Source organism: Tinamus guttatus, unplaced genomic scaffold, assembly GCF_059628265.1.
Source record: "Tinamus guttatus ecotype Peru unplaced genomic scaffold, ASM5962826v1 Tinamus_guttatus_pri_ptg000033l, whole genome shotgun sequence".
NCBI lineage: Eukaryota > Metazoa > Chordata > Aves > Tinamiformes > Tinamidae > Tinamus > Tinamus guttatus.
In genome coordinates, this window is record NW_028288567.1 from 7,091,719 (window position 1) to 7,110,109 (window position 18,391).

The 18,391-nt window shown below is 40.9% G+C and overlaps 1 protein-coding gene across 1 annotated transcript in view; it reads left to right on the forward strand.

Moving 5' to 3' along the window:
* The first annotated feature begins 7,055 nt into the window (after nt 1-7,055).
* Nucleotides 7,056-18,391, forward strand: part of XDH (xanthine dehydrogenase) — a 45,725-nt gene continuing 34,389 nt past the window's right edge. The window contains exons 1-5 of the mRNA XM_010217995.2: nt 7,056-7,142; nt 13,147-13,204; nt 15,043-15,139; nt 16,360-16,468; nt 17,529-17,655. Coding sequence (XP_010216297.2) covers nt 7,089-7,142; nt 13,147-13,204; nt 15,043-15,139; nt 16,360-16,468; nt 17,529-17,655 — 445 coding nt within the window. The 5' untranslated portion in view covers nt 7,056-7,088. The remainder of the gene's footprint in view (nt 7,143-13,146; nt 13,205-15,042; nt 15,140-16,359; nt 16,469-17,528; nt 17,656-18,391) is intronic.

Genomic DNA, 18,391 nt, shown 5'->3' on the forward strand with positions numbered 1-18,391 from the left:
AGAGTAACCATCCCCCAGCCCAGGAAAGCTTTATCTTTTGTATTCAGATATAAAACAAAGGAAGATGCCAGAAGACAGTAGGGAACACCATGTTCTTTGTAAAGATGGAAACATCTCCAGTAATGAAATGGAGAATGAAAACTGTTCGATTTGTCATCGGATGGTGCTAGGGGCAATCACAGTAAATGATTAGAAATGTTTGGATCTGTAAATTCAACACTCACAAGACCCTTAAAAAGAAGGAATGGAAGAAATGCATTATTATTATTTTTTTTAAACTGGCTTCCAAATGAATTCTCAAAATGAGAGGTAAATGTGCCCTTCCTAATCCTAAAAGATTAGGAGAGTGTTCTGCTCAGTGCTGTCTATATGTGGGCATAACCTATAATTAGGCATAAAATTTGTTACCGAAAGCAGAAAGTCTTAAAAGGGAATTCTTTTTCTTATGTCAGAAATGAGTGAAATTAAGAATTTATTTTATGAGAGCTCATAGACTAAGATACACATTCCTCCTTTTTTTTTTTTTTTTTTTTTTAATACAGTTAGCTCTCTTCCCTTTCAAAATTTTAATAAAGGAATTTTGGGAATGCAAAGGAATTTTCTGATTTTTAAATGGGACTGCAGGATACCAGGAAGATGAAAAAAGAAAATAAGGCTTTTGGGCATGAGTTAAAATTGGAAAGGAAACATGAAATTTTAATCAGTGATTAAAATTTCAACTCTTGTAATGTGGGTATGACATTTTATTATGCACTTTGTAAACTGGTCAAGGTTCATCTTGAATGCAGTTAATCTTTCATTCACTATATAGTTTACTTCTTTCATTCATTGCTTTGGTTAGGAGGATGTTTTCAAATCTCACTGCTATAATATTTATGGCCTTTCTACTTTACACCGTGTTTCATGCTCAGTTTATGACATTTATTTTTAAGCCAACACAGTCCATGAATTTTCAATAGTGTTTTTCTTTTCTGATGTATGTTTATTGTCTGTTAGTATTATTCAGTAGAAATCTATTTAGCAAAGTTTTGTTTTGAAGAGAAGTCAAGACAGCTTAGGGAGATCCAAGATGACCGTGGTGGCTGTAATTTTGAAAAACTAGCCTGTTCAGTGATGAACATGTTTGTCATCCTGTGTTATGCTGAAATCAAACACCTTCTGAAATTCTCTTTGGGGGCTGACTTGCCAGGCTTATCTACTCTATTGGCAGCTTTCAGTCATCTTAATGACAGAAATGACTAGTTTGGAGCTAGAAGGAAATTCTCAGTGCACTAGGATGCCTAAGCCTGATTAGGCAGGTTTGTGAAGAGAGGTAATGTTTTCTTTAGACAGATTTATATAGTTGGTGAATGCATGAAAGCTTTTGGCATGCCAATCTTTCCTCAATAGAGCAGTTAGATGCATGATATCGTTTACAACGAATCTAAAGGGGATGTTAGTTAGATTTCAGAAGCCTTGTTTGTTAGCAGAAGAAGCTGTAGAGGTTTTTTTTTTTTTTGGCTTTTGAACAAACTGTGTATCGAAATACTACATTCTATAAAATAAATGTGCAGCTGATCTCTGCCTGGAAGCACACTGTGGACAGACAGAAAATGCTTTAAAAACATGCAAGCCTTAAGTAAAGACCTCTGTATGGACACTTTCATGCAAGGAAGAAAACTAGTGAAAATTAACCATGTATTATTAAAACTAGCCATGGAAACTACCTCTTATATTTTTACTTATTTGTTTCATTGGACTGTGGCTCTATCCTTCTGGTTTACTTTGGGACAGGCTTATAATGAGTAAAGACAACAGATACTTTCAGAATATCTGCAGATGAAGAGGAAGAAAGGCAGTGAAGACAGATTAAAATATCTGGCTAGACAGTTGGACTTTTTTTTGGTCTGAAACTTCTCCCTTCTCAGACAAGTGATAGGGGTCAAGTTAGTTGCTGGTGAAGAGCCTACTAATGAGGGCATGGAGCACAGATGGACAAGTCTGCTTGAATAAAAAGATGTTCTTCAGGCTACGTATCTGAAACATTTCATCTGATGTGCTGAAACTAGGTTATGAAAGAAGAAAACTGGAAATCACTTAAAAATGTTTGCTTTCCTGATAACCGTTCTGAAAACTAGTGACAACCAAAACTCCTCAACAAGAGGAGAACAAAGTTAGTTAATTCTGCCTTTTCTTCTTCCTGCCAGAAGAAGCAGTGTGCTGGGACTAGTAAAAGAGCTATAATTAAACTCCGCCCATATGCAAATGCAAGTGCAGAGATTGTAAATCATGAAAGGTTAATATCCATACAATTACAACCTGGGCACAAAACTATTACTGATTCATTAATAATGGGCTACTTACAGTCCTTGTGAGGATCTCCAGTTTGTTTTGTGACTAGGATCTTTTTTTTTTTTTTTTTTTTTTTTTTTTTTCAAACCTGAATTTGTAACCGTAAAGAAATTTTGACACCTCATTGTAGAGCACGTGAAGTATATGAACTTGGTACCCTGGGAAGTACCTTTTTAAAAAAGGAAAACATTACTTTGATGCTACTAGATCAGTTTTAAGGATTTGTTGTTCCTCCAAAGGAAAATTAGCCTTATGTCTGTATTATGGCCCTGAAAAGGTTATACTTTGACAATTTTGGGGGGCTTTACTAATAATGTGAGAATAACACTGTTGGATCAGATCAAAGATCCATCTAATTTGGGAGCCTATTCTACAAAGAACATTCATGACAAAGTAACAGGACCACTAATAGTTCATGCTCTGAAAAGGAGGCTTCATAGAGTAAAAGCGATGCAGTACATTAAGCCCTGAGTAGCCTGGTCTGATTTCATAGCTGACCCTGCACTGAGCAGGAGGTTGGACTTAAGACCTCCTAAGATCCCTGAAAACTGACTGCCACTGCAGTCACGCTTTCGCAAAGGGCGCCTACACCAACCGAAGAGAGATCTCCAGATCTTATGAAAACAACCTTTTATAGTTCAAGAGGCTAGTCCTATATTTTAGCAGCAGTGGCTAACTAATAAACTTCTGGAGGTAGACTACCTACTAGAAAGGGTGAGGAGGCACAGTGAGTTAATGTGAAAATACTGGAAGCTGGATAGCTGGGGACTTTGCCGCCCCCTTTTTTTATTATTTTTTTTTTTATGATCTCCAAACTGCATTTCTTGAATCCCCTCCCCTCAAAATCCCTTTCTGAGCTGCCCTCTTATCTTCCACAGGAGGAATGTGAGATCACCTCACCTTTGTTTGTTTTAATCCTTTCCTTCGTTACCTCCGGTCTCTGCACGTTGTTGCACTTTAATACATTTGCCTAATTCAGGCGGTGAACTCCTTAGGGCAAGAACTGTGTTTCCATAAATTTTGGTGTATTTATTGAGCTACGCATATCATCAGTCAGAGCAATCACCTGCAGGACAATTTGTCATTATGATTGCAACAGCTAGATCTGCAGGATTAACCAGTCAGAATGAGAAAAGCCAACTTCATTTTTCTTCTTGACTAATACATTAACTGCTTTCTGAGTTCCTCAATAAGTGAGTGAGACTGCAGGGAAATCTGAACTTCTAAAATAAACCTGTCTGCATCTGCATTATGGATGGTCAAAGGGATAACTTCTAAAATCTGGAACCTGTTAGACTTCTCCTGACTGGTAAATCCAGAATAACTTGGCTTGTAACAAATTTGTGCTTGATGTATCAAAGATGTTGTTGTTGTTTGTTTTATCACTTTCCTCCCTCTCCCCTTCCCCCCTGCCCTCTTTTTGCAGTGTTATTTCTGGGAACTGCACTATTTGGAGTGGGTTTTTCAGAAAATGTCTAAGATGCAGAACTCGGAGGGTAGTGATCAGTGGTGCCGAGTCTAGTTGGAGGCCTGTAGCTAGCGGGGTCCCCCAGGGGTCAGTCCTTGGTCCAGTCCTGTTCAATTTATTCATCAATGACCTGGATGAAGGCACAGAGTGCTCCCTCAGCAAGTTTGCTGATGATACCAAACTGGGAGGAGTAGCCGATACCCCAGAGGGCTGTGCTGCCATCCAGAGGGACCTGGACAGACTGGACAACTGGTTGGCAAAAAACCTCATGCAATTCAACAAGGCCAAGTGCAAGGTCCTGCACCTGGGGAGGAATAACCCCAGACACCAGTACAGGCTGGGGACTAACCTTCTGGAGAGCAGCTCTGCGGAGAAAGACCTGGGTGTCATGGTGGATGACAAGTTGACCATGAGGCAGCAGTGTGCCCTCGTGGGCACATTGGCCAAGAAGGCCAATGGGATCCTGGGCTGCATTAAGAAGAGCATCTCCAGCAGGTCGAGGGAGGTGATCCTGCCCCTCTACTCAGCCCTGGTGAGGCTGCATCTGGAGTACTGTGTCCAGTTCTGGGCTCTACAGTACAAGAGGGATGTGGAGCTGCTGGAGAGAGTCCAGCGCAGAGCTACAAGGATGATCAGGGGCCTGGAACATCTGCCCTGTGAGGAGAGGCTGAGGGAGCTGGGCCTGTTCAGCCTGGAGAAGAGAAGGCTGAGAGGGGATCTAATCAGTGTCTATAAGTATCTCAAGGGAAGGAGTGAAGAGGATGGGGATGGTCTCTTTTCAGTGGTGGCCACTGACAGAACTAGAGGTAATAGCCACAAACTGAAGCACCAAAAGTTCCACAGGAACTTAGGGAAAAATTTCTTAACAGTAAGGGTGACAGAGTGCTGGAACAGGCTGCCCAGAGAGGTTGTGGAATCTCTCTCCCTGGAGATCTTCAAAACCCGCTTGGATGCCACGTGCTCTAGGTGACCCTGTGTGTGCAGGGGGATTGGACTAGATGACCTCTAGAGGTCCCTTCCAACCTTAAGCATTCTATGATTCTATGATTTCAAAGCTTTGGCTTGTTTTGAGTGTCCCATTTCTCTGTCTGTGAAATGGGTATAATAGCAATAGACTATCCCATCAGGGTGGTGAAAAACAAAGAAGTTTGTACTTGTGTGATCAATGACATTTGAAATAAGATCTGAATGTTTATATTACACTGTGATCTCTATCGTGTAAATAGCTCACTCACACATATATTTCTTTCCACATATATATTATGCATATAGTAGATGGGTGGTTGAAAGGCAACATCACTGTGGACCATCATAAGATATTGGTTGTTAGTTTAGAAGTAGAGGAATTACTTCAACAAGATATTATATGATTACAGGTGTTCTTTAAACCTATGAATAGCATCTTGCATTTTGAAAAATATGGGTTAGGAAACAACATGTCTGATTTTGATGTTAATACAATAATGGCTAGTTTAAAGATTGCTGTAACGTTACCTGTAGTTATGACTAATAATTGTTAGTTAAAATGTTGCAAAACTCTTTACAAGTATTAAACTTGTGTACACTGATTCTGAGATTGATGCTTGGTACGTGATCGTAGTGGACGTGTAGATTTGCACACAGATATAGAGCGACTGAGTTGCATATTTCCTGGAGTTTTTTTTTTTTTTTTTCTCTCTAATGTCCTTATGCAACGAAGTGGGAGGTGCCAAACAATAGGTGTCAGCACTGGTCCAGCTATGCAAACATGACTGCAAATGTAGACCAAGACAGCCTGTGCTTATGGTTAGTTTATAAAAACCTGCTGCAGCAGATTTTACCTGCATTTCCTGGAAAGGGTCTTAGGCACGAGTTTGCTTTGGGCTATATTTTCAGCAAACTGAGTGCCCATAAATCAGTGCTGAGACAATGACTGACAGTTTGTTATAAATTAGTTTATTGTGATACAGGTCCTGAAGATAAAAGCTGGTTAAAAATAATCTGCATATTGTGTTGGCAGTGACAAATTGCCACACTACTGAAGGAAAGTCTGCTCCTGGAATGGTAATTTAATTAGGTTTTTTTGCTTTATGGTTGGAGATGTTAGTAGCAGAAAGAGTTAGATGTAGTGCCATTCCAGGGATATTTCAAGGAAAGCCTAAAACTAGTCAAAACTAGTAAGCCTGGCATGCTGGAGAAAGAAGTCAATATCACAAAAATCAAAATGGAGCTGGCAGGTTTAGCTACAGCCCTAGGGACCTTCCATGACACTTTAGAATCATGGAATTTTGTGGAGGAATGTCAAGCAGGAACTAAGAGCTTGGATGTCTCATGAAAATAGTGCACATCAGGAATACAGTCTGTGGACACTTCTGCAACAGTTTTGGACTACAAATCAGAAAGATTTAAACAGTGTGAGATGTAGGGTTGCATAATGGAGAAGCAAGAAAGAACCACCAATAGGAAAAAAAGACAAAAATTCTTTAAAGAATTTTTTTTCCTCTGTGTTTAACTGGCACGTAAGATTGAGGATATGAGGATTCTGCCAAAAAAGGTAAGCCCAAAGGGTTTAAAAGCCCAGTGGAAACATGGTCTAAGCACAGCACCTCCTCTGAGGTGCTGGATCAGAGTGTCAGTTCTTTGGAACTGCTTGTATCTGGAAGAATACGTATATGTTTAAATTATCTCCTCACAAGTGAAAAGCTTTGTAGCTTTAAAACTCTAAGGATAAATGGGGAAACGGGCTTGCAGGCACTCCAGTAGCTAACATGCAGAGGTGGAGGAGTCCTTTAAATGAGGAGGTGCTCCCAGGAGAAAGAGCTGTGCAGTGGGTGGATGACAGTGAGAAGGGAAAGAGGAGAACCTGCCGATACCCAGGGATGGGCGCCAGGAGAATTGCCCCCTCCCCAGCACTCGCGCCGCGCTGCTAAGCGGCGCGCGCTCCTGGCAGCCGCAGCAGTGGCACGTTCGGAGTGCCCCGTGCTGGCAGCGCCTCCGAGGGAACGCCACTGAGGGGTGATTCAAGTCAATCCCGTGCTTTATAAAAGGAGGCGGGTCACTTTGCTCGGTCCCACTCCTTTTCTGTCACAGCTGCTGCAGGCAGGAGCACCAACCAAAGGCAGCTGGCACGCCTCCGTGGTGGCTCTTATAAAATACGGGGTTTGCAGGGTGCTGATGTGGAAATCAAGTCAAACGTTAAGACGGGCTCGCGTTACTTGTCTTTGCGTCGCCGGTGCTCACCTTCCATAGGGCTGCTCTCAGAGGGCTGATCTGTGACCCTGCTTGAGCGAATTTTTGGGAAGTGTGCAGGATGGCTCCTGAAAGGGCAGGGGATGAGCTTGTCTTCTTTGTGAATGGTAAAAAGGTAAGGAAGCTTCCCAGCTTTCTCTTCTGCTTCTTCCAAGTTTTGCATTGATCATTTTTTTGTTTAGTCATCTTTTCTTCCTCTGAAGTTTTCCAGTATCAGCACACTTGCCATGATGACTTTGAAATATTAAATCGTGAAAATTATTTATTGCTTTGCTAAGTGATTTTTTTCTCCCTTCTTGGAGTTATTTGTGAAATATTCAGAAAGTAACATAACTATATAACTTGATGTTTGCCTTTTGTTTGTAACAATTCACCACAATTCTAAGGCAACTTATTTTAAATAAAGGTGCACTGACTGAATGCAGACGTCTCTACTAGACGTAATTGAAATAATTAGAGCTGACCTGAAAAATGTAACTCAAATATAAGCATCCATACATTCAGTAAGTAATTCTGACTTTTGATTTTTAAAAAGGAATTCAAGTAAAACATTTGTTCCATTTCCACAAATCAAAACCTGAAAACTGATAGCTTTGCATTTCCTAAAAATGAAAGTATCACATGGATCAATTGCTGACAGTTGGGACTAAGAAATCCCACGCTTGTGTACAAGGAGTCACTTCTGCGTAAGAAGTGACTGTGTCAGAGAAGAGGGCAATTCTTGCACCAGCTGGATGTCTTTGCGCAGTTTCTCCCAGAACGCCTTTTTTCTGCTCTGGTTTCCCTAACTATCCTTTCAGCCTCTCATCTGCAGCAACTTGTAGCAAGTCAAGGATGCCTCTGTTCTCCAACAACTTGAAATAAGTCAAGGTTGTTTCTTTTTCAAACTACAAGCTGGTTCTGTTTGTGCACTCAGCTCAATGTAAATCTTGCCCTGCCTCTCTCCCCTTCTATAGATATGTCAGAACAGGCAAATTTGCGCCATAGCAGTTGCCAACTGGGAAATTTGGAAAGGGGGAGGATTGCATATTTGCTGTGTACTGTGGAGCCAAGAGTGTGCAGACCTTTCTGTGCACTGCTCAGGGACAGATCATGTGCAGAATTGTTTGGACTAGAGGATTAGTACTTCAGTCCCTTGAGGAATCACAAGGGTGATTTGGTTGCCCTGCAGCCTGGTATAGGATTCTTACCATTTTTGCTTTTGTGAGTCTTTAGTGCTAAATTTAATCATTTATAAATGTGGATAGGATTGTTTCTGTATTAAATAGGCAAGGTGTTTCAGGTGTTCAAATTCAGGTGTTTCAAATTTGCATCTCAAATTTGGTTGGAATCTGAACTTTCAAAAGTGCTAGATCATTTGATGTCAAAGCCTTTTTTTATTTAAGCATCAGTAGTTAGCTGAAGAATACAGGTTATAAGTGATCCAAAGGGAGCTTGAGTGTAATACTCACGTAGCAGCCAGACCTGGTTCTGAGCTTTCCTAAAGGACAAGTCCTGGAGCTTTGCTTACAGGTATGATTAATGGTTCACATGTCAACATTAACTCATAGATCGGCTGTTCATGGTTTCTAAACAGAGGTGAAAACTGAAGGTCCAGGTTAATCATAGCTAGCTAATGAAGTCTGATCATTGAGGTGGTGAGGCAGTGACACAAGGTGATCTGTGCATTTCACGTGATGAATTTCCTTCTGTGGTAGGGGCACAGGTGACATCTTTAACCTCTTCTGCTTTCTTTCTTTGGGATTTTTAGTGGCTTCAGGTATACCCTAATTTTGAAAGGGTAAACTGGGAGCTTTTGGAGACTTGCAGTGAGGAGGTGCCACAAAAATGTTGGACAGTCCAGGTCTCATCACAGGCCAAGTATTCTATCTTGTTTTGTTTTTCTGATATACTCTAATGCAAGAGAGTTGTAATTCCAATGTCAGATTAGCTTAGATTTAAAACCAATATATTCTCATTGCAGGTGTGAAGAGTTTATAAATAAATAAATCTCTTAAATACCTTTACAGCAGGTGTTTTGGCATCACTTGGTGGTCAGGTATTACAGGCGTGTTGCTCTGCGTAAAACAGTAGAAAACCCTTATTCCTGATGGAAACTCTTGGCCTAACATCTGAATCTATATATTAGGCATACAACAGAAGAAAAGGGACTGAGTTGCACAGAAGTTGTTCTGTGGGGCTGTTCCTTCATTTAGGGTTGTGGGGTGAGCGGTGAAGGATGAAAGCACCATGTTGACCCACAAAGACTGCCAGCAGAAGGTGACTCCTTACTTTTAGTATGCCATGCTTGGCAGGACCATCTACCGCCTGTTCTTACTGTGTCCTGGAGTTAAAGCTCATGCCGGGAATGGTCTCTCTCTCCTTGCATTTCAGTGCTTTTTATGGAACCTTGTTTACAACCTTTTTTCTTGTTTACAACAGCCTCACCTTGGAGCTGGCCTTGTGCATGCAAAAAGGGCTTATCACAATATCCTCTTGGCACTTCTCTGTTAAAAAGCCACTGGGAACCGTTAATGCCACCAGCAGTACCTGCCAATTCTACGTGGCAAGGCTGTATCAACATCGTTCCCTGCTGGAATCAGCAATGCCAGCAAAGAAGCGGGCTCTGCCTGACCAGGCAGGAAAGGGTTTCCTGGAGTGTGCAGTGCCCTGACAATGTACCCGGTCAATGGGAAAGGTTACTGCTGTGCGAGTCTGTGACAGCTTGACATTGCCAACGGGCTGCCGATACAGAAATGCACGACAAGAGATGGCTGATAAGATAGGGACATTCATGGCAATGACTTCTATTTCCTTGCATTAGCCCAGCCTGTAACGTTGTCCAGAAAATGTCTCTTCAGAACAGCTGAGCATACTTCGCATTCAGAATTGTTTATTTTAAGCGCCTGTTTACTTCACTGGACATGAAGTTTGGCACACATGCCGCACAAAGTTATCTTGATAGCCTTGCCAGACTAGAAAGCAACACACACAACTTGCAGTTAATAGTAGCAACGTTTGTTTTCCTCAGCTGGCAAGGCTGTCTCATCCACATGTAGCATATAATTTTAATTCAAACATCTAGAGTCAATATTTCCATATGTATACTGAATATTAAGAGAGAATCTCAGCTGGAAGCCGTATTAGACCCCTTCTAAAGCCTGTGGAATAAAGTAGGAAGGTGTCTGCGGTTATTTGCAGACTTTGCTCAGCTACTTTTATTTTACATTGGAAATTATTTATTTAACTTTCTGGGAATAATTTAGTAATTTAGATATGATGTTTTATGTGGCAAATGCAAAGTCATTTGAATTAATGAAAGGCAGACAGAAAAGATACAAAACCTGGATCTCTGTAAATATTTTTTGTTTGCGCTATGTTGTGCATAGTGGTCAGACCAAGTCAAACCAATTTCTGAAATCATGGAGAAGTGAGCTCAACGCCTTTCTGGATCAGCTCAAAGGCTGTAAGTGTAGAGCATCAGTTAGGAACTTGTTCTCTTCAGTGCTTGAAGAGCGGTACGGTTAGGCCGGACTCCTGCTGAGTTGGTCTGAGTATTAGAGAGTCCCAGAAACAGGAGACAATACATGTGCAGTACAAACACAACAGGACAGAACATGTTTTCAGAGTCATTTCACTATCAGTGTCCTCATAACATTTCCTATAGTTTTTTTTTTCATGCATTTGATTAATATTTAAGCTACCACATGCAGTAAAATCCACGCTTTTGAGGCCGAAGAAATGAAGCTGTCAATATATGACCTTTGTGGGTTTTTTAAGTGATTTTGCAAAGAGGATTTTTTTCTTTAATTGTAATATCTAAGCACACTGATCTTACTCCCACTGAAGCCATTGGGCATAATTCAATTTCCATCTGTATATGGACACTGCGGGGGTGTGCAGGAATTGTTTTGATGGATTAGATACTGAGCTGTGAATCATGTTGATCTGGGCATCAAACAAGAGAAGATGTTGTCCCCACCCACAGAGTTTTAAAATATTTTAAGAACAAATCACAGTAGGTGAGTGTAACACACACTGGGGAGAATGATATGTTGGAGGACAAAACCAGCATCAGCAAAAAAGGGACAAAAGGCTGGAGCATTAAAAAGCTCTTAGTTCTGGGGTCAACAAGAGCCACTCATAAAAAAGCACTGCCCCACCAGGAGTCTGACTTCTTGCTCTCTCCTGAGTGAGATCTGATTTAATCCAGAATGCCCTCCAAACTCTTAACCTTATGTCCCTCTGATCCCAAATGCCAGCATTACACATCTTTAGCTAAACAGAATAACTTCGTGGGCGTAAGAAGCCAGGCACTGATTTGCATGGGGCAGTAGTGTGCGCTGTTCATGACACGTTTTTCTGCATAGTGAAAGCCACTTCACTGAGAAACTTGAGCACACGTTTGACTTTGAGATTAAGTACATCCTCAAGTACTTCATTAAGAGTGTGTGGAGATGAGTGTTTAAGTGCTTTGCTGAATGACGATTAAGGCCTATGTTGTCTTATTTACTTATAACTTTCTGAAAGATACCCATTCAGTGGTTATACCTTTCATTGCTCAGTTCAGGTACATAATATAGAGCTTCTGGGTGCTTTCAGGAAAACTTGGACATTTTCATTGATCACAGCATGGAATAATCTCTATATTCTTTGTCCAGAAAATGTTTTCTCTGTGCCTGGCTATTTTGGATACTGCTTTGAAATGGTCTGCAATGGCCATTGGCACAGTCCTGAGGAAGAATCTCAGATTGATAGAGGTGTGAGTTGCTGCGGAAGGCTCCTTGCTTAAGAAATGCTTGAGGCCTTCCTTTGCCAGTGGAAGACTAGTAGTTATAGATGGTTTTGGAATTGTCTATTCAAGGGTGTTTGTTTACCAAACTAGTGCAGAGGGATCTCTGTGCTTGTTTAGAACTGTCTGGTTAGGAGAGGGTTCTCACTGATTTCTGTATATCCAGGAGGCAAGGGAATGGAGAGCAGCAACATGAAAGCTGCATGGTTTATAGGAAGCTAAGAGGGATTCTGTTGCCTTGTAGATTGTCCCCAGTGCAGAAATGGAATGTCCAAAAATGGCTGTGTTTTGTTGCAGCAACTTTATCAGGTGGTTTTAGAAATGTGGACTCAAATAGGAAGTATGAACCTTGGCTCTTCAGAATAACCCTGTCACGTGTCAAAGGCGTAAAACTGAAGCAGAAAGCAGAGAGGGTGTGAAGGTGTCTTATCAACAAGAAAGAAGGCTTACACAAATGACCTCTGTTTCAATTTGCCCTTCAAAACTGGAAGAGATTAATTTAAATAAACAGTAACTACTGTACTTAGGACTTACATATTGTAAAAGCCAAGAACACATGATTACATTCCTGCACACAGTAAATTTGGAAATGTTTCTTGACACCCTATTAATAACTGCAAAAGAGGAAAACAAACTCTGCAGCCACTTAGAGCAACTGGATAGAACTTTGGTTTCTGATCATGGGATAAAGGTTAAAGTAAAATCCAATTTTATATGTTATAGATCATTGTTAATAATGTTGTCCATTAGTGGAATGGGACTGCCTTAAAACATGCAGGGAATTTCTCCTTAGCCAGAATTTCACATTCCAGATTGAGAATAGCTACTAATGCAACATCTATCAGTATAACATTACCCAGGGAAGAAAGACAAATTTAAGTCAGGCCACTACTTCTTTCTCTGTCCTGCAGCACCTGTACTGGTTATGTTAGGGTTTCTGCTACTTATTCTGCAAATTCTATAATTGATGTTGTTTATATCTTGATGTTTATCTTTTACCCCTCAGGAATTCAAAACTCAAGTCCAGAACATGATTCCTTCTCTCTCTAGTCACTGCTAATTCTGCTTAGTGTCTATGAAGTGTCTTTTAAGGATTTGCCTCACTTTGCAATGGCTGAAAAGTCCTAATCTAAAGAATGCTATGCATGCTTTTCCCTGTCACAATAATTGCAAAGTAAAATTGTAACTGGAGGACTATGACCACTATTTCTGAATCTAGTAAGAGGACAACATAATCAATGGTTCTGCTCCCTGCTTTGTAAAAGTGGTAGGTCTGAACTTCCTCTTCCAAGCTGACCTATATGTTGTGACCCTTTCTATGTGTAACAATTGCTTTACCTTCTTGCAGATAGTGGAACAAAATGTGGACCCAGAAACAACTCTACTGACCTATCTACGAAGAAAATGTATCCAGTGCCCTAAGAAACTGCAGAAGGCTTTAAATGCCTGTAGCATTTCATAATTGTTTCCTGTTCTGCATGTCACTTGAGTGCTTATGCGAGTGCTTGAGCTTATGTGCAGAGCATAGGAGAGAATGTTCTGCATTACATTACAGCCACTTGAGCAGCTTGTTATGTCATCCTGTATTTTGGATATTATCTGAATATTATCCAGTACTTTGATTGTCTCATGCCTTGCATATTACAGGCAATATTGGGTGATCCAGGTATGCAAAATGAGGCAGGGGTTCCACCACATGCTGTGGGCATGCTGCATGAATGGGCCCAGGTGGATGCAGATTCATTTCACTCTTGCATCACACACGAGCCAGTTTTGCTATAGGAACTAGCGTAGGTAATATTGTTTCATGTTTTCCAAGTCCTTGTCTGACCAGTTGTGAATGGCCACACATGAGATTACTCACATCTGTGTTACTGTCTCCCTTAAAGAGTCAAGCCTACTTGTTTAACTTTTGCTGTTGTGTTCCAGCTATTGTCCGGGATCTGAAAGAAGTAGAAGGATGTAAATCATGCTCCCCCTTGGAGTTTCCAAGAGAACTATCAGCAGCCATATGACTCTCTATCTCAGGCTTTGCTTGAGTGCACAAGGTTCAAGAGGGGAAAATAAGTGGTATGTCTCTTCTGCTTTCATGCAGTTCTCACCAGTTGGCTTTATATATCTAAGCTTATTAATGTTGGATGAAAATGGTTTCATATGAAGACAGCTCTTTAAAGCCATCTGATCCTTCTGCAGGAATATTTGTGATGGCTAGGGTCAGACAAAGCATGTTAGAACCACATTATTGTTGAGAGAAACCTTGGATGGCACAAGCAAGCTGCAGTAGATAGACAGCCATATGGAAACAATCCCATTCAGAATGATTGTAATGGAGGTGAAGATTGAGTCACCTGTATCGTGACTATTGATGCTTTTCCTCGGGCCTAAATTCATCATTTCACACAGATGCACAGGCATGTGTCCACTGCCACTGATAGCAGCTGTTGTAAATATCTCTCTGCATTGAACAACTTCATTAAAAATAAGTGGTCTAATTGCCCTCCAATGAGAAAAGGAACCTAAAGCAGAAGTGACCTGAGGAATTGTCTTCTGACATCCCTTTGCAGTATATTTCAAGTGCTACCTGATTGAGAAGTGTTCTGTAACCTGTGGAGGAATCCGCTTAGGCCAGTGTGAAAACTTCTGGGATTCCCAGAGATTTGTGCAGTGCTCCTGTGCCTCCTCGCTACTTCTGGGGTAAAAGCCTCCTGTGGCTTTATGGGAACCTTGTCCCCAGCAGCCATTGCTCAGCAAGTCACCATAAATGGGGCCAAAAGATAAGCTGGAATGGCCAGACTGACTCTTGCAGGTAGTTTGTGAGCAGTTCAAGTATAGCTCCTGCAGCACCTGTTGAAGGCAACTGAAGCAGATGTCACCATGTGTCTCAGGGCTGTGGCTGAGCAAGCCCTGCCCAGAAGGCACTGGGAGTGTTGTGTCTCCTACCTCATTTCCTTCTCCAAGTCCAGAAAATGAGAAGTCTTGTAGTTTATTCTAACGAGTCTACTGGATCCTGGGCTTCCTCATTATTAGACTTAAGGGTGTTGATTTGATAGCTCTCATGCCAGCAGACTTTGCTTAGATCAATTTATTAAGCAAGAAGAACATAAGTCCTTGGTTTCTGATGAGAACATTTAGAGAACTGATTGCTCCACTTTCCAGACTTGTTGCTAAACCCTGACTCACAACTGTTTGTTGAGTGGACTTCTGCCAACATTCTTCATGTTTTCCTTAATTCCTGTTTGCTCAGTGGGCCTATGTGGAACCAAACTAGGCTGTGGAGAAGGGGGATGTGGTGCTTGCACTGTTATGATATCAAAATATGATCCCTTTCGAAAGAAAATCCTGTATCCTTTGCAATTCAAACTCTTCTACAAAGTGTGAAATGAAATGGGGACAGATCCAGGTTCTTGGCATTCCAGACACAGTTCTGTTTTTTTTTTTTAAATTATATAATGTATACTTATGCCAAAAACATAATTTATTATTTTCAGAACATAAATTCAGAAGGATGAATTTATGAACAATGTATTTTTTCCACCAGCATTGCACAATGCTGATAGGGACTATTTCATCTTGTCCTGAAATATCTGCAGTGACCCCAGCACACATTCTTGTCTGCCTTTTCCCAGTCCAGAAAATCTTCATGTTCTTACTTTCAATGTAATATAACTTTTTGCTATGGTGGCTAATAATGATTAGTGTGGTAAATCTTTATTGCTGTTGGATCAGTAGAATAATATGACTTCTGTATGCCAGCAGATATTCACTATTTCTTTACTTTCATTGTAATTTTCAAAATGACTTTTTTGAGGCATAAGATTTTTCCTATTCTGTATAAATAAATGAAAAAATAAGTTATTTAAAGAAATGGAATCAAAGAGGGGAATGAAGAGGGAGGATGGGACAGGAGTGTATATAACTGTTTTTTTTCCCCTCTGTGCGGAATAGAAAAACAGATCTTGATATAAACTTGGAATAACACTTGGAGATGATTTAACTTGGGATCATCTGACTTTGTTCTACTTAACAATATGGCTTCAAATAGGATATTTTAAGGTCATTCTTTCTGTCTTGATAGAAAAGAAATAAAATAGTTTCTATAAAAATATTGGCAACATTACTCCATTTCACCATTAGTTTGGATGTCTTCTCCATGTGTACCATCCAGATGATTTCCTAGATAAAAGGCCAAGAGCTTCTTCCTCTTACACAAGCATTCTTCGTGAGTGGGTCAGGCTAGTTGCCTAAAATCTTGGTATTTGTTGTCTACTCCTTTAAACTGCTTACATGGGTTCTGTAGTGCATGCAGGGAGGAGGGTTAAAGATACTATTTCTATGTCAAATCCTATGGTGCATACTTGATTTGAATTTCAAGTGAAGTTTTTGGGAGCTTTGGCTGAGCAGTTGCTGGGGGATTTGCCTTGGGAGCAATGCATGCACCAAATCTACTTAGGTTTTTCAGTTGTGCCTACTGCTAGGGTCTGAGTACCCTCGAGCTCTCTTGGAGTCTTTTCCTTTGCTGAGCAGCACTATCAAGTGGAATGACCTTAATTTATTATTTTAGCCACTATACTGCCAATGCTTGTCTCTTCCCCATCTGTGCCCTGCATCATGTAGCTGTGACTACTGTTGAAGGCATAGGAAACACAAAGTCCCGGTTGCACCCAGCCCAGGTAAGATTAATACTGGTAATTATTATTTTTTTAAACCATTCTCCCCCTTTACGTTAACTACGCCTCCTCTAAGACACTGGGACCTCCATCATAATATTAAAGCTGAGAATTTGACTTTCCATACTTATGGAACTTTCCATACTTCCGTAGTTGTGGGAATGGCTCAGTGGTGGGATCAAACTTTCATTTCAGCACAGCATCTCTGTTCTTCCCCATCAAGTTAGCTGATGCTGTCCTAGCCAAACTGCTAATATGATTTAGGTTCTTGGGCACCCCAGCTGTGTTTGATCCAGGACCTGTATCAGGAACCAGAAAGACTGATGTTGTGAAACTACATAATGACTGGGAGTCAGGAAATCTGAGTTAGTTTTGACTCTGCTATGGCCTATAGTGGATGACCTTGGTTTCTGCTCCTGCAGTGGCACAGTAAGGTTTGGTTCAGCTCTGTTTGCAGAGACCCCAAACATTCTTGGTGGGAAGGAGTGACAGGAATGTGAAGACTTGCTTTTCCAACAAGATGTTATAGTGTGCTTCTTGTGTGCAAATTATTTCAGTGTTGCCAGAGATACTGCTCCTTTAAAGGAAACTGATTAATCACAGCTCTGATAGAGGGCAATTTCTGTCTGAGAAAGGAAACAGCAAAGAGAAAAATAATTCAGATATGAGTGAATGGATCGTAGCTAGTGTGACCTTTATTTGCTTGTCTTCTTTTTCCTACCTTATCTGAAGACTCTAACAGCTAAACTTTGAAATTGAAACTCAGGTCTATACAGATAGCTCCAAGATTCTAGCCTAGGAAATCCTTGTCTGGAGAACTCTTGGTATCACTGGAGGCTAAGTATCTTCAGTTACTTTGTGAGTTTGAAGTCTAGATGTAAGTTTCTCAGTATGTTCTCTTCTTTGAGGTACTCTTCAAAGACTAAGTCACCGTCTCATGAGAGAATATCTTAACATTTGGTGAGATTGTCATTCTAGCTGATGTTTTGTGGGAACACAAATAGGTAGGGGCCATGAACTCACCGTGATGTTGTGAGCTAATGGTTGTTAATTTTCTTCCCAGGAGAGAATAGCAAAAAGTCATGGGTCCCAATGTGGCTTTTGCACTCCAGGTATTGTCATGTCCATGTATACATTGCTTCGGAACAAACCTGAACCCAAAATGGAGGAGATAGAAGATGCTTTCCAAGGTAATGCCCTCCACTCTGCAGGGATGCAACCTGTGGTGCTTTCATTACATCTGCTTCACCAAATGGAGTGGAGGAACACCTTTTGTTTGTAATGTATTTCATTAAAGACAGACAATTGTTAGGAGATAAAGAACTAGCTTTCCTGCTAACAGATGAGCCAGCTGGTATGAAGCATTTGCTCATTGTTTGCAGGGCAGCAGTGGCAAATGTCCTCAGTCTTGGATTACGACTCCACTAGACTTAACACAGACCAAAAGGGTGGCTTGTCCCTGGCAGGGCTTACAGGCTCCACGTCTCCTCGTGGAGGGCAGTTTGCCACTGGTTCCAAGAACTTGCAGGGCTGACGGCGCATCTGGGTTAGTCAACCTCAGGTAGAGGAGTGATTCAGCAGTATGCGATGGAGTGGGACAGAATATGACTGTGTAAAGCAGCTGAGGGGCTGCTGTTAATACTGAGGTTACAGCTGTCACTAGGCTTCTGGCAGTGACCTGAGAAGAAATCAGAAGCAGAAGAAAGCAGTCTGTAATTCAGGGCACTGGATGCTGATTAGACTCACACAACTGAGGTAAATGAATAGGACAGATTATTTAAATTTAACATTGAAATTACTTTAGATAAATTTCCAGAAAAGCATGGTAGTGTTGTTGCAAAAATATTCATGAAAATTTCCTTTTATTTTTGATCTTCTTTTTCCCCTTTTAGTAGTTATTGTGAGACATGATAAAATGCTCTAAAA